The following is a 21,635-nucleotide window of genomic DNA, read 5'->3' as shown; positions in this document are numbered from 1 at the left end:
GATCTTTAAGAGTAGGCTCACCTTGGTTCCTATCATTCCCCCTCTCCTCAAAAGGATTCGACCTCGAATCTCTACCTGGATCAAAGGGAAAAATGTTAGTAACATTGAAAATAGCATAAACATGATACTTACATGGAAGATCCACTTTATATGCATTTTCTTTAATTTTGTCAAGAATTTGGAAAGGTTCATCCAAGCTCTTCCTGTCATCAACAAGCAAAAGTATCAAATTTAAAGGAGTAAGTGGATTAAAACTATAAACAATATCAAACAGAGAATAAGAAATAATAGTATACAAGGTTTTATTATATGCACACTCTAATAAAGGCAAATGATACTCCTGCAAACGTCCACGTAACAATTCAATGAATGGCAAATGATTCTCCCATAAATGTTTGTGAAACACACCTAAAGCTTTCGTTACACCAAAATGACCACTCCAGTTATATGCAAACTCAATGAATGGCAAGCAATACTCCTACAAGCGTTCATGCAACACATTAATGAATGACAAATGATACTTCTACAAACATTCATGCAACATGTCAATGAATGGCAAATGATACTCCCACAAACGATCATGCAACACATCTAAAATCTTCTTTACACCAAAATGATTCATCAAATCAAATCCATGTACAAGCAACTTACGCATAAGACTAGTAGGCTCACAAAGTTTATTCTCTTTAAACAAATACCAATCTAGTCTATAGAACTGACCAAATGATGCGTTCTCACGTACTCCAAACACACTAGCCAAGCCATAATCATTAACATACAATTTCTTATCATATTCAAGTCTCAATAACTTTGCATCTAAAATAATGACAAGGATATACCTTCTTGCTAAAGCATCAACCACAAAATTTTCCTTACCTTGTATGTACTTGATTACATGAGGAAAAGTCTCAATACAGTCCTCACACTTAGCATGCATTCTAGTCAACAACTTACATTGTCCCTTCAAGTGTGTCAATGACTAATGTTCTTCAAAGAAAGGTTGAATAAGAATTGTCACACCTGACACAAAATCAATGTAGTGCTCTATCTCCCTAATAGATGACAATCCACTAAATACAGCACTAGGAATTATCATATCCTTGCAACAAAGAAACAACAACACAAGCAAAAAGTCGTTAAATTCATTAGTATAAAAGATTGTCTTAGCATAAAAAATCACTTTTGTCTTTTTGTTTCTCTCTACAATCTCTCTTTCTTTTTCCTCTTGTGGCTCCACTCTTTTTTCTTGACTCTCAACCACTTTTCTATTTTCACTTTCACTTTTACTTTCTTTTGATATTTCGGCCTTATTCTCTTTTTTCCTTTCGCTCTCTTTGTCATTTTCACTCTCTTTTTTTCTTTCACTCTCCTCTTTTTTTGAACTCTCGGCCTCACAATTGTTTTTCAACTCATTTTTTTTTTTTAGGTATCAGCCTCACCCTCATTTTTTTCCTTAGGTGGTTCGGTCTTTCCCTTTGTTACAGCTTGATTATTTTTGTCCCACTTTGGTTTCCAATGAGTGCTAGAACCCAAAGTATACCTTGATGTACCCTTTCCTTTTAGCCGCCTCTCCACCTTCATAGCCATGTACACCATATCCTTTACCTCCACATAATGTTGCAACTCAACTACATAGGCTATCTCCCTATTCAACCCACTCAAAAAACTTGTCATCGTGGCCTCCCAATCCTCCACTACATTAGCCCAAATCATAGCCACCTCAATCTCCTTATGGTAATCCTTTACACTCCTAGACTCCTATGTAGGATTTTGTAGTTTTAGGTAGAGGTCTCTATAGTAGTGACTAGGTACAAATCTCCGCCTCATGATATCTTTCAACTCTCTCCATGTTTCTATAGGCCTCTTAAGATTCCTCCTCCTATTGGTCACTAATTGATCCCACCAAATAATCGCATAATCAGTGAACTCAATTACAACCAACTTCACATTCTTCTCATCAGAGTAATTATGAGAATCAAACACCAGCTCTATTCTTTTCTCCCACTCTAAATAAACTTTGGGGGTCAGTTCTACCTTGGAATGATGGTATTTTCATTTTGATGCTCCCAAGGTTCTTATCTACTCTATCTCGACCACCCGGGTTTGCCCTAGGTCCTCTTCCACGCCTAACTCCTCTATATCTACACAATCCAACTTCAGATGTTAGGTCTTCCTCATCCTCACCATACTCTCCCTTCTCATACCCGTTCTCAATACTACGCTCACGTCGCCTTCTATCTCTTTCATCTTGTAGATTTCTAATCACTGCTTCTTGATTATCCATACTATCCATCACTTCACACAACATCAAGTTCAACCGCTCAAACTGTTGTTGCATGACTTGCAACACAAATAATGAGTTATCTGTCATCCCCTTTGGTGATAAGTCACTCTTATGAGATATCATAATGTGCTGCACAAAGATAATGTTAGTTTAAAACTTTACATACTCCCTTACGTGTTTACACTCGAATAATGACACTCCACTCGTGTTTCATTCTTAATTAGCTTTTTTCCCGATAATAGTCTCACACTCTCTTGCCTTTTACCTCAAGAGTTTTCACACTCAAGTTCTTTAAGAACTAATTGAACTCAATCAAGACAACGCAACCTTGATTTATCGCAACTAGTAATTAGGTCCAGGAAAACAAGTACAAGAGAAATACGGAAGGAATAAAAACGATACGAGAATCAAGGAAGTTATACGAATGAAAGAGTAACAATAAGACAAGATGCCAACTTTAATGATGTATGCAGCCTCTTTGATGATAAGGTTCAATCAACAAATTTTTTTTCTTTTTATTCTTTGTAATTATGTAGCAACCTTTGAATATGCTATATTTTCTCTTTTTTTTTTTTCGAATTTTCTTTTCTTTTCTCTAATTGAATCACAAATAACAATATTCAATTGTGAAAATCAAGTAATTGAATTCAAGCACGCAAGAATTGGCAATGAAGTATAAGAGAATCAATGGAACGGCACTCCAAGCAATTGACAAACTTAGAGATGCAGGAAACCCTAGAATTTTGAAACCCTAGGTGATGCAAATTTCAGCCAAACCAAAAACTCTAAGAATTTCGGCAGCCTACTTTTTGTTTGTTTTTTCAACCCTAGAACAATTAAGCCCTATAATTAAAATTAAAGATACAAGAATTAAAAGATAGAATCAGACCTGATTGGAAACCTTGCTCTGAATACCAAATGATATGAATCCGCAGGAATGTAATTCCTTGAACCCACAATCAATTTGAAAACCCACCAAAGAAAGCCAAAATCAAGTCAATGGATGGAGAACCTAAACCCGATGAGAACTCGTTTCAAGAACCTAGATTATATTAAAATCTAGACCCGTTGAATAACCCGCCTCAAGAACCTAGATTACAAGGAGGAACGCCACAAATGTTGTGATTTACTTTTGATAAGTTCAAAAGTTCAATCAAGAACAAAATGAGATAAACTTGACTCAAAATGAACAAATTCATCAAATTTTATAAAACTTGTTAAAATGAGGCTACAAAGTGTATTTAAACCTAAACCTAATTAAAGCCCTAGCCAAAATAAAGCCCTTTCTTCCAAAACTACCCTTGGATGAATAGTGTCGCGGCTACAGTAACTCGCTACAGTACCTCATTAAACCCTAGTTCCTAAAAAGTAACTTTCCAAATAAGCCATTGGCCAAAATACAAAACCTTTTCAAAAACCCTAGTTCATAAGAAATAAGACATATGCAGGCCAAGCATCCTGAAACCCAATTATTCAAGATTAATTCCTATAACTAATAAAATAAGCCCATTTAATGAAATAAACAAGTCCATGGCCTTCAATCACATAATCATAATAATAGGCTCTAATTTATGTTGCACTGTTACATAGCTTGTATCACGTGGATGATCATTGAATCTCATTCTTTCAAGCCCATATTGAATATTCGGCTCTTGCTAGACTAGTCCCAAGTGGATTGCACCAGTTCTTACATTGCTTCATTGATCTACTTAACTCTTGATCTTGTAATTGGCCCATCTGGAACTTGCAAATGATCTTTAAGAGTATGCCCACCTTGGTTCCCATCACTTACTAACTGAATTGCAAAGGCTTTCAACTTCAGAACAATATTCTTTTCTCAATATCATCTTTAAGTCGGTCTCTCTCAGTTTCATATTCAGATTGTGATGTTTCTCTAATTTTTGTTTCAGGAGCAATAACATTAGGACTAGATTAGGCTTCTAAATTCCAGTATGCCCCTTGGATTGGAGCAAAACTCATTGAGAAGGCCTAGCCTCACCGGAGCCCATGGAATCATTCAAAGTGATAGTATCATGTGAATTCATGCCAGTAGCGACATTCGATTTCGCAAGCCTCGGATTCTTAGTATCTCCAATCCCTTTTCTTTGAATTACAAGTTGACCCTCATTGGCATTTTCATCAAAGGTCGGACCATTACCAGTTAGCCCATGGCCCAAAAGAAGCTCCTTGTCCCCACAACCATGTGACAGTTGCACCCGTTCAGGTTCACTACAACTAGATAATGTCAAACCCGCACATCTCAAAGCCTCTGAACCATCACTCCCCTGACTTTAGGCCACAATCTGGCTTTCACAAGCATTGACCACAATGATCGGCCCAGAACCAGAAGGCCCATGATCCACAATAGTCTCCTTGTTCTCAAAAGCGTATTGCACCTGCTCGAGAGCCACCGAACCATGGAGGATTGCAGAATGTGTTGCACCAGCCAAACTTTCTTTTCCATCAAGACCACTCAAATTAGACAAGTCCTTCCGATTACTAGGTTTTCCATGCTCTTCCACCACTACACCAACAAAAGGCACCAAATTCTTCTCATTGTTCTATAGACTACCATCCACTTTAACCCAAATCTTCCCTCCTTTGGCCTTTGTTTATGATCACTGCCAAACCTACAATTTCGTTGGTTATTTCCTTAGCAACGACAGGTCGAACGGTAAGCCGGTATAGTCTCATAGATGATTTCTTGCATCCTGCCTTGCATCCCAGGAATACCAATCCAAAAGTGTGTGAGAGGCTCCTTTGAAGAGTCTATTTCTAAATAGACCCATGCCCCATCTGTGCGAGCGGAACAAGTAGTCGGATTATCTCGACGGATACACTTACCTATCGGTGTCGTGAACATCTTTAAAAGAGAGGAATGATAGTAGTTAGGCGGAATGCCCGACAAGAACACCCAAACTGGAACTGTTGGTGGCTCGAAATCCTCATCAAACTTCAGTGACCAGGCAAAAGGTTTGTAATGAACTCCCTCTATGTAGCACGATTCCCTCGATAGAGCCTTATGGAAATCAGGTTCGCATGAACTTGTGAGAGAAATTGATTGGCACACGTATGGAAGCAGTATCATCTTCAAACTTTATATGATGAAGGCATACGATCATCTTGAATGAGATTTACTGTTTGCAGTAATGGGTTAGTTTAGTTTCTCAAACACTTTCATTGATCTTGTGAAAAAAAAAAAAAAACTTTTTTGCATTGGTCAATGGATCATCTTATGCTTTCTTTAAAAGCTCATGCGAATGAAGATATTTCTGGGACGTTGCATTGCAAAGACAATAGGCACACTGGACAGTCCCCAACGGCTACAGATGAAAGCACGGATGGCGTTGAGAGATGGCCGTTGCCGAAGGAATTTAAGCACCATAGAGAACCTAAATGGTTTAGCAGTTTTATTGATCTCCTCAGATGAAAAGGTGAAGAATAATTCACCATCTACATATTTCGGTTGCCGGAAATGGACAACCGTCTCTGGTAGTGGTTAGGGCACAGTCGAGCCAAGATCAACAAATGACCGAATAGGGCCTACCATGGGAGGCTGGCCATCTACAGCCTCCATGCAGCGGACGTGCAAAACTAGCAAGGAGAATCGGTGAAAACCCTAGCAGAGCAACTTTTCACGTAAAATGAAACTTTTTTCCACAAAATATAAGGAGCTTAGAGCATTCATATTGAATTACGCAAATGCAAATAAAATAGATAATTTGGTTAACAGAAGATAAAAATGAACTGCATTGAATTATCCAAATGTAAACAAGATGACTTTCAGCTACAGTAAACTATCTCTTGCAGTCATATTTGACATTCACTGTAGTTGAACCAAAACTATTAAAAACTATTTCTTTCGTCTGAACACTCTCTCTCTTCCCTCGATTTGTCATCTCTATTCTACCAAATATTTTTCTTCCCTCAGTTTCTTCCTCCTGCCAGTAAATTATCTCCATTTCACCCTTGTTCATTTTCTCTTCTCCTAAGGTTTCATTTTTGTTGCCTTTTCTCTCCAGGCGTTGAGAGAGACGTGGAATTCCTTTACAGTGAAAAGCTTTCGAACTAAGATTGGAGATTCAAAAATAGGGACGAAGCTTTTGGATATCATTCTCGCCAAGGTTATTCTCTCTCTCTCTCTCTCTCTCTCTCTCTCTCTCTCTCTCTCTCTCTCTCTCTCTCTCTCTCTCTCTCTCTCTCTCTCTCTCTCTCTCTCTCTCAGAGCTTAGATTTTCTTTTTCAAACTTTGTGTTCATATTTATCACAAGTTCGATTTGTGTAGTTCTTTTTTTCTTAGATGTTTATTCTTTTGCTTTGTTTTTGAGTAGTCTGATTTCCTTGAAATCTTTTTATCATTTCCTTAGTTTTTCTTCATTTTTCTTAGCTGGAAGTTTCTTTGTGATGCTAGCTGTTTGTCAATGGAGTGCAACTCCGTGTAGCACTGGGTCTCCATATGTTCATCTTGCACCTCAAATATTCAAAGGCGGTGCTAGGATCCTGTTTATTAAATATTCAACAAATTGGCGCATATGTTACACAATAAAATGAAAACTCTGTTTCTTGTCAGTGATAAACATATGGCACGATGTTCTTACTATTTCCCCTTGCCTTCAGGACATAATTTGGTTGGAAAATTTAATTCTGGATGTAGCTTGAACTGCTTGCCCCTTGCCTTCAAAGAATTGCTATAAGATATTATGCCCTTCAGTTTTTTAGTTGAAATAATTTTTGTTTTGGATTGTATAATATAATTTGTAGTCAAATAATAATAGATCTCAAACGCTTCAGGCCCTTCAGCTTTCGTTTCATGATTGATGCAGTCTTAATGCTTGTTCAATTAGAGTGACAATATATTTTTTAGTTTTGATCATCTCATGTATTCTGGCAGTTATGACCTTGAAATCTTGCTTGAACCTTTCCATATCAGTTATGACCTGCATTAAAATATAACAGAAAGTAAATGGGATAGATACATCTTGGTAATATACAGTTCAAGGAATTAGCTACACAAAAAAATAACCTGGGTTATTATGTACAGAAACCTAAATCTTGGAGCTTGCTTGTCAAACTATTGTTGGAAATAAGGAAAATTCTGGCAAGGTACTCTTTAAAACAATTTATTCTTCATTAGTTTCTAATATCCATGATTTAAGTATGTTAAAATGTTATATATATATATGATATCCAAAGTATTCAAGTTTTAGTGAGCTTATTTATCATGTGCACTCATTTCATTATGGTTTGCCTCATTTAATTATGATAAACTTTAAATTATTCAATGATGGAGCCTTCATTTGATGCGGATCCCTTCTTCACTACTCTATTGCAAAGTGGTGGACAAGGGGAAGGCAACACCCCCTTCAATAGCATACATGATAATGTGGTGGTCCAACCATCACAAGCTGAAGGTGAACGAAGGCCACCTATTAAAAAATCTCAACGAGGTGTGTCTTTCACTACTGAGGAGGATAATCTCCTTATTTCAGCTTGGCTAAACATTAGCGTAGATGCTATTCGAGGACTGACCAAAAATCCACACAAATGTGGGAAAGAATTTATGAATACTATCATGAGTATAAAAAACCAAACAATCCTGAATGTTCGATTGCATCATTGACCAATCGATGGCAATCGATCCAAAAATGTACAAACAAGTTTTGTGCTGCTGTAGCACAAGTAGAGTCTTTGCATCCAAGTGGTACCATGGAGGTCGATAAGGTATTAATTTTGTTTTTCCTTTAGTTTTTTTTTATATGCTTGAGCTTATTTACATACTAATTTTATCACTTTGTTCATTTAAGATTGAGAAAGAAAAAATAATGTACAAAGAAATTGAGAATGCAAACTTTACCATGAAGCATTGTTGGTGTCTATTGAGACAACAACTAAAATGGCAGCAACATCATTCAACATTGTCAACAAGGAGGAAGCCACCTGGAAGACGTCCGGCCAGTGCTAGCTTAACTTCAGACGGAGATGATATTTTGGATGACAACGTGGAGGTCATCTTTGAAAGACCTCTAGGCAAGAAGGCTGCAAAAGACAAGGAAAGAAATAGGAAGTGTAGAGATGATGTAGATGATGAATTTACCCATGTCATAGTTCGCATGACTGCTGAAAGAAATACATTCAGGATGGAGAGAAGAGAATTTAACAGCAAGTAAGAGCGGGATAGAAATGAACATCTTGCACTTGAGAAGAAGAAGTTTGAAGCTGAAATAATGAAATTAGATCGTGATGGGATGAAACCAAAGCAGCAACTTTATTTCCAACGTCTTCAGGATGAAATTTTTAATGGTTTAATGAGCAAGTCTGCAATCACATCACCGTCCGAGGACCCATCCACACCTTTTGGAGGTGTGTAAGTATTTTTCTAGCTCATTTCGAAGTTGTAATTAACAGTAGTATATGTTTAATGTATACTTTGTCTGATTTTAGTGGTCGTCAAGCCATATGTAATGGAAATACATGTGGCTGGGTAGCAACTTTGTGATTGGACATTGTCTTTATTTTTTGTGATGGACAGTAACATTAGTGATGGGTTGACTTTTGAAGGTGTTTATATTTTTGTAATGGACTGACTTTTGGGGATGTATATTTTTGTGATGGGCTGATATGTGTTGAACATTTGTGACTTTTGGAGATGTATATTTTTCTCAATGATGGTTTTTTTAGATGAAAATGTAATAGGTAGGTGATTTTTTTTTTTTTGTTGTATGAAATATTTAGAATGTATTTGCTGCACTCCAAGACCCATCCACATCTTTATCCAAGTCTCATATTGTATAATATTAATATTTCCATATAGCTCTTAATCTATGAAAAAATATTAATAGGACAAAACAAAAAAATTGAAAAAAAATATATATTATTAAATTTATAATATTTTATTATTATTTTGAATAATATATGGATAATCCAATGTGGGAATAAGTTTTAAGTGAAATAGTCAAATGCAAAATCATGTCATATTATACAAATTTTGTATTTGCATTTGCATAATCTAATGCTAATGCTCTTATAAAGAGCCTCTTCCACGCTAAATGAATTGAACTGAATTATTCAAGTTTGACCGAATTGATTTCGAACCGCTCTTCGAATAGTATTATTTATATACAACTCTAATGGATGATATTTTGTAAAATAATATTGATACAATTGAAACTTTATTTTACAAAATGAAAATCATGTAGAAGAATTTTCAGTTTTACACATCTCTTTAATAATATATAAGAAATAATATTTACAGTTATAGAGTATACAAGCGCCGAATTCTATTTTTGAAAAAACTAAGTAAATATAAAACTCACATGAAAAAAATTAATTTTTTAATTGTAGACCCCACACTTTTTCAAAAGAAATGCGTAACACTTGCATAATCCATGAGTGTATCTAATATTACTCATAATACATTACTAGTTTTAAAATTTATTTAAGTTTTTTTGTTTGAATTTGAGAGATTTCAGTTCAAACGATGTAATATTTTATTGAAGAATTACTTTTAAAAAAAGTGTTAAAACATATTTATTCAAGTTTCATTTCCCTTTACAAAATTGCCTTTAGTCGTGATATAATTACCAAAAATTAGAAGTTATATCTTTGTCATTTTCCTAATTGTGTTGTTAAGAAGTTATTACTAGATAGCAACCATTAATATTGCTTTTAAATGCTGTGTTGTCTTCACGAAAAATGATTTATAAGATTGGATCCACTTTAGACGCTTTCATTTTCTCTCTCCAGCGGAAAAGCTTTACAAGAAGGTCTAAAAATCTTACCTTCTCTGTCTAGAGCATGGGTGGAGCCAATCTAGAAAGTGGGTTTGGCTCCATCCACCCTCCTCCTGGCTATATAGTCTAGATACTGTCCTATTGTATTTTTTTCAAATTTTTTTTTAATTTTCCAACCATAGATAAAGAGTTGCCGATCTACTACTTTCCAACCACCCACGACCGCTACGCACCACACCTCAAGACTAATCAGCCGCTGATCCTTCGGACGACAGAAGAAAACTGTCAAAAAGAGTGGCGTGTGCATTTCACGCCCATCCCAAACCGCGCGTGGATCTCACATGCCACCACACCATGACAAGTCTGCTGCCACCACGCACGACATTTTTGTGGTCAACAGCTTTGGATCTCTTAGATCCAACCAACCTCCACTCTCTAATTAGTGTGGCGTGTGGTCCTCACACGCTACTACAATTCCTGGCGATCGCCTGCCGACAATTTGATACTTCTTCCATTTGCTATCTTTCTACATTTTCGCTCATCCTAACTAAAGATCGTGGAAAAAATGTAGTGAAAGTTTCTTTCAGTCAGTCTAGACCAGCGACATGTAGCTCAAATCCATTCACTGCGGCTTTCGGTCATAGTATTATAATTCGTTTATCGGACTATATCAAAATCGCTTTAGGCAGCTTTCCCTTGTAAGAAATGGATAGGGGTTAAGTCATTGGCCCCAAATCCCTCATTCTTTTTCTTTTTCAGTGTTGTACTAACTGGTTTGGCATGAATATCAGGGCCTCTAACCCTGTTATCTCTCGTATCTTGTAACTATTTTATATATCTATACTATAATTGATTAGAAAAAAAAAAAAAAAAAAAAAAAAGATTGGCTCCACCTTCGAAACTTTAATTGTAATTTAATTTGTTTTGTTAGTGTCATTAAGTCTATTTTTATAAGAAATGATATTTTCATCGCAAATAATTGATCATAGATATTAATTTTTTTTATTACATGTAGAATTTTCTTTGGCAGCCAATATCGGTGTAGCGAAGGGATCAAATGATGGTCCTGTTGGTAATATAGACGGGTTCCTTCCGTGATATCATGAGATCATAGAAAATTCAGAATATTCAACAACATATAGTTGTGTGTGTCTATATATATATATATATATAATGACAAACATCATAGAATTATCTTACAAGAGAGTTTCGGCCGGGAATCCTAATTAATTAATTACCAGCGGTCCAGTACCGTGGGTTTTACAAATCAAGGAAAGCACAACAAGAAACACATGTATCTGCGCGCACACATAAAAAACCAACATTCCTAGCTAATTAACGAAGATCAAACTAAAGCTTTGATTAATTTGGTCAAATTTCATACTGAGAAATTGCACGACGGGTTGTCATTCTTTTCCGAAAACTCTGGATGCAGACCTTTTCGGGCACCCCTTGTGTAGGAGAATTAGTCTGGGTTGATTCAATCACCCGAATTACTCAACAAACTCAAGAATGATCAAGAAATTCAAGAATGATCAAGAAGAATCAATAACACGAATGGAGAAGAAAGTTTAACTTCTGTATTGTATAAAAACTGTTCTGGTAAAAGTTACAGAGTAATCTACGAACTATATCTACAACATGAAGGGAACACACGTGCAGCAATAAAACTATATTTACAATAACTATTTTCATGGTTCAAAACCTTGCGCACCAAACGTGACCTTGCAAAAAATTAAACGCTGCATCTTGATGTGGGCCGGGCCTTTTTCTTTCTCTCCTTCTCAAAGTCTCAACCACCTCCAGGGCTCCACACCCTCCCCTCCCCCTTCTCTCTCCACAGAGTACAAGAAGATTTGGTCGCTCTCTCTCTACATGACATCTTGAAAGAAACTCTTGCGCTCACAAACTGCAGAATCAGTTGAAAGGTAATGGGAAAGTACATGAAGAAATCGAAGATCACAGGTGGTGACGTCGCGCTGCTTATGGAGCTCGGGCACCCTCCCCAGGCGGCCTCCATTGGTGTCTGTACTAGAGCCAAGGCTTTGGCCCTCCAACGGCTCCAGAAAACCACTCCCTCACCCGCGGTTGCACCGAACCAAGATGCCTCATCTCTGTCCTACCTACACCCACGCAGCCGCCGCCTCCTGAAACCTCCTCCTCCTTTACTCATAAAAGAACAGCCGCAGCAACCGCAACAGCCAAGAGAGTGCTGTAGGGAGAGCCCTAGCCCCAGGCCCAATTCGAGACCGAGGGTGGGGCAGGTGGACTCGGGGTTGGTGGAGGAGTATGAGTGGAGATGCTTTGGTGCATTTTGCAAGGGGAATGAAGCAGAGGAGAGATGGTTGTGGGGTCGAGGTTTCGTTTTCTCTCAGTCCCACGCAAAAACGCAGCATTTAATTTTTTACGAGTCACGTTTGGTGTGCAACGGGTGCGCGAAAATGCCTTATCCAGATTTTTCCTTCTTTCCCTAGCTTACTCGCTTGAAAAGCCTATTTTGTGACCCGAAAAGGAACCTCCTAGAATAGAATGCTGAGCGGAATATATCAAACCAAAGATCATGATGCAGGGTAATAAACAAACTAATTGGGACAGTGGGCGCCGCGACAATTATATTGATTGGGAAAGCACTTGTTTGGCCTTTAAAGGCCAAAAAACAGGCTGCAGAGAAGGCTATCAGCATGCCTACTATTGAGATTAAAAGCGTAGCGAGTCCTAACGCCATCCTACGAGGTAATGATTTGAGGAAATCCTTTTCCGTGTAGCGTGACGTGAGAACTGACAAGAAAACTAATATTGAAGACGAAGAGAATAACATTGCTATTGCATCTGATACGAAGAATACCGTAAACCAGTTGCTTTTTAGAAATATAGGAATGCCTGTTTCTTGATTGTTGCCACCCGGTATTGTGAAGGCAGCTGGAAAAACCACGGTGACAATCAGTGCTGCCATGAGCATGCAAGAGTTTGCCGTGTTTCTCATCCACTTTTCACCATTCTTCCGTAGTTCTTCATGGGTATTCACAAATATATCCCTGGGTGTTTCTCCATTTTCATTCCTCTCGTTCACAAATGACTTTCGCACAATCTTTTCTATCTCCTGCAATAACCATTTACTTGTGAATTAAAACAATATATATATTGAAAGGGCAGAACATGCAATACATGTGCGATGAGAAGAAAAGAAGTTGACATGATATTTAACATCTGTACGTACTTGAAACCACAACAACTCTCGTTGCATTTGAAGGGCTGCTCCAGATACAATATTCAGTCGATCTGAAGAAGGCAATTGTCCAGCTAAGTGCAGCATGTTGTTTGCCCCTTCGGCATGATAGGTCGCAAGGTTGACCTTCGCAACACCTATCTCATATATTAAATTAAATACACGCTCTTGTCGATGTTTAATAGCAATGTGAAATAAAGTTCCATGTTTTTTGTCTCGTAGCCATATGAGATCGTGATAAGAGCGAATAAGTATAAGTAGAAATTCAACGTTTCCTACTTTTGCAGCTTCAACAAGTACTTCCACATGATGGCCGTCAACCAAAGTCGACGAGAAATTGTCGCCGTCTACAATCACTTTCCAAAGGCGGTAAACTAACTGATGGGCTGATGCTTTCATCATGGCTTTGTTGCAGAACCGACCTCTGAAGCCTAATTAGGATTAAGAGAAGATCGTTAATTTGGTTAAAAAGAAATAATAGTTATATATATAAGCCAAAAGAATATATATATATATATATATGTATGTATATATATATATGAATTAAGTGATTAAATTCACATATTCTCATGAATTAATTATAAGCCCTTCAACTCATCATTCCTACAGTACTACACACATCAGCACATTTTTTATTATATTTTATTTTGTATTATTCTTGCAAAAAATAAAAATTCTTCTACTTATCATCCATATACCACACATTTAGTAAGAGAAAAAAAGTAAAAAATCATATGTGATGCTTTTGGTAAGAAAAAAAATTAAAAAATTATATGGACGATGAGTACTTGAATTTTTCATTAATTATATATGCTTGATTATAGTACGCGTACTGCAAATTGCACTACATAATTAGTTAGCTAGCATTCTGTGTCAGATTTGCATGCGAGTATGGATCGATCATCTAGTGTGTGTGTGTGTCTATATATATATAATTGCAATTAGCAGTACTTAGTACAATTTGAAAACGTAGCGATTAACAATTTATTTTAAGAGTCTCAGAGATTAATTATATATATAAAATATGGCCTCCTATCTACTTAATTTCCAATGCCACGCAGGGGGTATATAACTAAGCATCATGAACAACAAAATATGCGTTAACTTCCTAATGGCAACAGCAGTCTACCACAACGTAGAAGGCCGCACACCTCTGACCCATGCATGATGAACAACAAAATATGATTGAGATCATGAACCATCACAACTACATCCCTTCTGACTTCCTTAATTTTATTTGTTCCCCTTTATCCATAAAAAGAAAAAAAGTGAAGAGAAAGAATAGCTGCTTCAACCCAAAAAATCTGATATGCTCTTGCATGCATTCATGCATCTATGTGTAAAAAGGAAACAGTAAGTCTTAGAATTGTTTAAGACATGATCGCAAATACAAAAATATAGCTTATCCGATAATCAGATATCATCTAAAGATTTAATACAATGAAGTAAGACTAGTTTGTCATTCCAAGCTGGTGACTTGGTATAACTTTTCATCAAATTGTTATTATATTTGTAATAAAAAAACTGGCCGGACACTTGAGAGAAAGTGTCACTTTTAATAAGCTGCTAAACTGTTAAAAAAGGGGCTTCTTAACACATTTAGGGCCGGAGACTTGATAAATTTGTATACTTGATTATATATATATATAATACATACATACATATAATATATATAAATAGATACACTGATACACGCAAGTAAAGTATAATTAGTTTGGGTTGGAAATAAACTAACAGGAGTTTAAGCATCTTTCCCATACTGATGGCTGACTTTTGTTGCCAATTTCCGAAGGTTTTCTGGCCAACACTTTCAGTAGAAACCAAAGTATCTCCTCTTTAAGAGGTGCTGTCTTTAGAGTATCCAAAATTTTATGTGCCGTATCTGTTCATAAAAACCAAATTAATATGATCATTTTCTTATAATATATATATATGTGTGTGTGTGTGTGTGTGTGGTAAGTCTTGTGCATGAAATCTATATAATATACTCTTTAAGAACTAAAACTTCATGATCATTAGGTCAAACAAAAGGCAATGGGTATTACAAATAATTTTGTCATTGTTATTTAGCCTATTTTAAGTAACTACCATTTAATTGGTTAATATATGAAGTTAGTTAAAATATGTAATATTACAAGATCACTAATATAGCATTGTTCATAATTAATTCTCTGATGCTCAGAGCACCATCGGTCTTATCAAAAAGGAGGTTTCATTAAAATTTGATGATTTGGAGGTTAAAATGCTGGCGATTCAGTACTATACCATCAAAACTTAAGCTTTGAGTTACAATATCTTCACCTTCATCTCTATATTTGAAGACTCACTATTCATTCTCTATTCTTATTATTTTATTATAAAATGAATTTCTTACATTTCCTATTATAATTTGTGTAATGTAATTCTTTCATCTTTTATTTTGAGTGCCTTTTTTACTAACACTACTGCATGGTGGGTGTTGATGCATTTTCTGACTTTAACAATATGAATAGCCCTCTGGTTAGTATCAATAATTTAAGTATCAAATTAAATTATTAATGCATATATAGTTAGTATAATTGTAAAATATAAAAAAAATAAAAAATATTAGTATTAAATAATAATATTATATTATTATTTTGATAAATCTAATGACTAATTCAATGTAGGGTTATGGATAATAAATTTTTGAATTTATGAAAAATATGTATTTTTTATCAAATTTTGAAGATGAATTTGATGAAACCAATTCTAATGCTCCAAGTATTGGTGCGTAGGACAACATACCAAACAAATCATTGGAAATTGCAGCGTTAAAGAGCTCAAAGCGATCCATATAACCCAAGTCTTTAACAGGAGTCACCGAGTATAGATACGACACCATGTCTCTATTTCCAGTCCTTATTGCCGCGTAAAGTGGTAAAAGTTGGATGCAGTTGTCGGGGAATATCGATGGCAGATCTTTGTGCCTTTTCACCAGCTCTTCTGCAATTGTTACGATTTCTGTTTGAGCAGCAAAATAAAGGGCCGTGCAATATTTGTTGGTTTTCAATTCTAATTCTTCCACTGTCATCAATTTCACAAGTTTTTTTACAAAACGGGTGCGTTTTGCAGCTGCAGCAAAGTGAAGAGCTGTATCTTGCTCTTTTGTTATGGCGGCTCCAAGGCAGTTTGGATGGTTCTGAATAAAAGCTTCAACAGCTTTCCAGTCATCTTCTAGGATAGCTTGAAGGAGAGGAGCATAAGAAGCAGGATGTTGAGATAATGAGATATCACCCTCTTCCATTATTTTTCCTCGATCTTTTCTAAGAATATTGAAAATTACAAGAGTTAATATAATAAATTTAACGTATTTATGCAAGGGATGCTTAATTAGGTGAATAGATAGACAATATATATTTATATATATATATATATATATATATATATCTGAAACATAAATTAATTTTTTGCTATTTCGAAATACAATATTCATGCGGGCATGTGATATTACTGGTCATGATTTTTGAGCCAATATATAATTATATTAGCAGGACAAAAGAAACGTACAACTAAACCTTCGCTCTAAAAAATTTAATTTTGAAGCAGAATATTTACCTTTATGGATTGCAGAAAGTAAAAGAAAAGAAATTATGAGAAGGGCTATTCATGTGCTGAAGATTGTAATATTCGAGGTGGTGAACAACACTTACAGCTTCTATATATTCTAGCTGGGCGCACTTAGAAATTGATAAGCTAGCTTAGCTTCAGAGAGACTGCGTGTTGTACGTACGTGATCCTCCAAGGGAATTAGGTTTTTGATACTCTCAACCTTCCACGAGAATGATTATACTTATAGATCGACGTCTGGCCACCATTATGCTGCGATCATTATCATAATTAAGACTGGATATATTATATATATATATATATATTAAAATGACTATATTCTCCAAATTAGAATACGAAAGATCAAAGATCCAAAACACATTATTGATTCTCCAAATTAGAATACGCAGTGGTCAACAAAGGCAGACATCACGTCCTATATATAAAAAAAAAAAAAAGGCAGACATCACGTGAATATTTTAATGTTTTTTGTGCTTTAACATCACACAAATGGATGTCAAGCCTTTCACATGGCATTAGCCAATCAAAAAATGTCAGCTTTTAATTAGCTGACATCATCACGTCGACGTCATCAGGCTGGTTTGAACATGGCGTTACTGAGGAGTGAACAAAAAACCCGCTTACCCGATCCGGCCGATTTTTCCGAAATCACCTGAACCGAAAATCCGACCCGTTTGTGTTCAAAATGGGAACGGAATTTCCACACCCGTTTAACTTTTTATCGGATATTACTCATTACAAAAGAGGAGAAGATGGGAATTAAGAAATCGTTGGCCATAGAAAATAGCAAAACTTGATTTTGGGTCTCTCATGTGGCCATAGACAAAAAAAAAAATCCACCACTAAAACATAAATAAATTTTTTAATGGTTAGGTAGCTCATGATTTAATTAGCAGTTTGAATTAAGCTCTCACAAATACCGTTTCTCTTGAGAGTTGTTGCATGGTTGTTGAGGCTGATTGATAAATATTAAAGTTTTTGTAAGGGCCTACAAGTATTATCTCACTCTAGTAAACTTATTTGACTAAATCAATCTGCTGCAGTGCTGCAGATCAACTACCAGATTTTATTAAGGATGTTATCTATATAGAAGAAAGTTCTTTTAATAATTTTGATAAAAAAAAAAACAAAATTATTAATTGGTAATAAAACTGAGCTTTCTAAAAATTACAATTGTATATGTCGGGATGAAATTATATTCCATATCCCAAGAAGTAAAAATGTACGTAAAATTATATTACATAACGCGGAAAAAAAGTTATTGCAATTTGTTAAGATATAAAATAATAAAATCTACCTCTTCTTATCAGTTTAAGCTTTAGGGATAAGTGGTGATTTTACATGCATCAGAGCAGAGGTCTTAAATTCGAATCCTGACTCTACACTTTACTCCATTTAATTAAATATTTCACTTGTTGGCCCTACTCATTGAGAAGTCTGGTCCACAAATAAGGGAGAGTGTTAAGATATAAAATAAGAAAATCTACCTCTTTCCATCAGCTTAAGCTTTTGAGATAAGTGGTGATTTCACACAATTGTCGTTAATGATATACGTAAAATCTTTTTTATAATTATTTAAATAATTATGTTTTTAATTAGGAACATTTTTATAAAATAACATAAAAATAATATCCTTTTATAAAAATATTCTCAGTTTAAAATATTATTGTAAAAAGGATTTAAGCTTATCATTACTCTTTTTGAAAACAATTCTTTTGAGAAGATCAGGGCAAGTTCCAAAATACTTGGGGGGGGGGGGGGGGGGGGGGGGGGGGGGGGGTAAAGACTCAATAATGTGTTTTGGATCTTTGATCTTTCGTATTCTAATTTGGACAATATAGTCATTTTAATATATATCCAGTCTTAATTATGATAATGATCACTACATAATGGTGGCCAGACGTCGATCTATAAATATAATCCACTTTGTAGCAAAATTCTCGTGCAAGGTTGAGAGTATCAAAAACCTCATTTACTTGGAGTTCGTACGCAGTCCTCTCTCCGAAGCTTATAAGCTACCTCATCAATTTCCAACTGTGAAGGTTAGCAGTTTCGATAGTCCCTCCTAATTATAATATTGGCTCAAAAATCATGATCAATAATATCACATATTGCGTATATGCATGAATATTGTATTTCGACATATATAGAAAATTAATTTATGTTTCAGAGATTTCTGTTTTATTTTTTAATTAAAGCAGTCGTCACCCATATATTGTCTATATATCTAGTCACCTAATTAAGCATCACACACACACACACACACACACACACGTAATATCATATTAATTATTGTAATTAATTTTCAATATTCTTAGAAAAAATCAAGGAAAAATAATGGAAGAGAGTGATAGCTCATTATCTCAATCTCGTGCTTTTTATGCTCCTCTCCTTCGAGCTGCCCTAGAAGATGACTAGAAAACTGCTGAAGCTTTTATCCAGAAAAATCCAAACTGCCTTGGAGCCCCAATAACAAAACATGCAGGCACAGCTCTTCACAATGCTGCAGCTGCAAAAAACACCCGTTTTGTAAAAGAACTCATGAAACAAATGACACCGGAACAATTAGAATTGAAAATCAAACCAAGCAACTGCACAGCCCTTTACTTTGCTGCTCAATCAGAATTCGTAACAATTGCAGAGGTGATGGTGAAAAAGAACAAATGTCTGCCATTGATCCCCATGGATGACATCGATTTTTTACCACTTTACGCAGCAATAAATATTAAGATTGATATCAAGAAAGTGCCAAAAGATGCAGAGCATCGAATCCTTTTCTGTATTAAGACTTCTGTTTATACATCAAAGCAGAAATGCTTTATATACCCTGTATAATAGGCGGGAAAGAAATATTTTAAATACCTAAGCAACAGAACTAACCTATCTGTTACTAAAAATGTAACTAAAATGTAACTTACTAAAAGGAGAAATAATAGAGACGTAACAGAACTAATGGAAACAATACTATCTCTATTACCCCCCTTTCAAGATGGAGCATGTATGTTGATAAGGCCCAGCTTGGATATAAGATCAGAAAACAAAGGAAATCCTAATGGTTTAGTAAAACAATCTGCCAATTGATGATGAGAGGAAACATGAAAAAGCTTCACAGCTTCTGCTTGAACCTTGTCACGAACAAAATGGCAGTCTATTTCTATGTGCTTTGTTCTTTCATGAAACATAGGATTAGTTGCAATATGAATGGCAGCCTTGTTGTCACAATAGAGAGCAACAACTTGAGAGTGAGGAACTTGTAAATCATGGAGCAAAGAAAGTAACCACACAAGCTCACAAACTGTGTTAGCCATGGCTCGATATTCAGATTCAACTGAGGATCTGGAAACTGTGCATTGCTTCTTGGATTTCCATGAAATGAGAGATGTACCAAGAAAAATACAAAAGCCTGTTATAGATCTTCGAGTGTCCTGACAGCCAGCCCAATTTGAGTCAGCAAAAGCAGTCAAATGAAGATTGGAACTAGTAGGAAAAAATAAACCTTTGCCAGGAGAGTCTTTAATGTATTGTAAAATTCTCTGAGCAGCATGAAGATGAGGCAGTCGAGGAGAGTCCATGAATTGACTTAAGGTGTGGACTGCAAAAGTGATATCTGGCCGTGTGATAGTAAGGTAAAGAAGTCTGCCCACTAATCTCCTATAGGCCTTAGGATCTTCCAAAATAACACCATCAACTCGAGATAGCTTGAGGTGTTGTTCCATGGGAGTTTTAACAGGTTTAGAGCCCATGAATCTAGTATCTGATAAAATCTCTAAGGCATATTTCCTTTGAGACAAAGAGATACCAGAACTATTCCTTGCAACTTCCAAACCCAAAAAATATTTCAAAGACCCAAGATCCTTAAGCTTGAATTTCTGATCAAGGAATGTTTTGAAAATATTGACAGCTTCTATATCATTACTAGCAATGAGGATGTCATCCACGTATACTAGTAAAGCAATAAAACTAGTGCCTTGCAATCGTGTAAAAAGAGAGTAATCTGTTTTGGATTGTTTAAAGCCAAGATCAAGAATGGTAGAAGAAAACTTAGCAAACCATTGTCTTGAAGCTTGTTTTAAACTATACAAGGATTTGTTCAACCTACAAACTCTTGTATCACTTTTGTCACCAAAACCAGGAGGCAAGGACATGTAAACTTCTTCCAACAAATCTCCATGAAGGAAGGCATTGTTGACATCCAATTGGATTAAATGCCAACATTTTGCAGCTGCTATGGAAAGAAGACACTTGACAGTAACCATTTTGGCAACTGGACAAAAAGTATCAAAGTAGTCTACTCCTTCTTGTTGTGTAAAACCCTTAGCAACCAATCTTGCTTTATACCTCTCGAGTGTCCCATCAGATTTCAGTTTTACTCTATAAACTCATTTGCATCCAATTGGACTCTTTCCATGGGGAAGATTAGTTAATGTCCAAGTGTTATTGTTTTCTAAGGCTTGAATTTCTTCAGCCATAGCAATTCTCCAATGAGAAATTTTGACAGCTTGATGATAAAACTTGGGTTCAACAAAGGTTGAAAGAGCTAAGGTGAAGGCTTTGTGTTTAGATGACAAATGAGAATAACCAATAAAATGAGAAAGTGGATATTGCTTACCTGATAAAGAACCAGAATTCCCAATTGAAGATGAAGAAGAGCAAGCCTGTGAGGATGCCAAATGGCAATGAAAATCTTGCAAATAACCTGATAGTTTATGTACTCGAGAAGATCTTCTAGGAAGAGAATGATCTTGTGAAGGTGTGGATTGATTAGGAACAGGTTCTGTATGAGTGGATTCTGAATTGACAGGTTCTG

The 21,635-nt window shown here is 35.8% G+C and overlaps 2 protein-coding genes across 2 annotated transcripts; one reads left to right on the top strand and one right to left on the bottom strand.

Annotated features, from left to right (window-relative positions):
- The first annotated feature begins 11,885 nt into the window (after window positions 1–11,885).
- On the top strand, window positions 11,886–12,414 carry LOC121244810 (cyclin-dependent kinase inhibitor 3-like). Its single transcript, XM_041143019.1, has 2 exons — window positions 11,886–12,358; window positions 12,408–12,414. The coding sequence occupies exons 1-2, from the start codon at window positions 11,946–11,948 to the stop codon at window positions 12,412–12,414; spliced, it is 420 nt and encodes a 139-aa protein (XP_040998953.1). The 5' UTR covers window positions 11,886–11,945.
- A 70-nt stretch (window positions 12,415–12,484) lies between these two features.
- On the bottom strand, window positions 12,485–16,505 carry LOC121244809 (ankyrin repeat-containing protein ITN1-like). Its single transcript, XM_041143018.1, has 4 exons — window positions 16,007–16,505; window positions 14,976–15,122; window positions 13,232–13,671; window positions 12,485–13,114 (listed from the first exon to the last, which is right to left on the bottom strand). The coding sequence occupies exons 1-4, from the start codon at window positions 16,503–16,505 to the stop codon at window positions 12,485–12,487; spliced, it is 1,716 nt and encodes a 571-aa protein (XP_040998952.1).
- Between the last annotated feature and the right edge of the window lie 5,130 nt (window positions 16,506–21,635).

Source organism: Juglans microcarpa x Juglans regia, chromosome 8S, assembly GCF_004785595.1.
Source record: "Juglans microcarpa x Juglans regia isolate MS1-56 chromosome 8S, Jm3101_v1.0, whole genome shotgun sequence".
Classification (NCBI taxonomy): Eukaryota; Viridiplantae; Streptophyta; class Magnoliopsida; order Fagales; family Juglandaceae; genus Juglans; species Juglans microcarpa x Juglans regia.
Note: the sequence above shows the minus strand (reverse complement) of the source record. Positions and strands in the feature narration are given on the sequence as shown.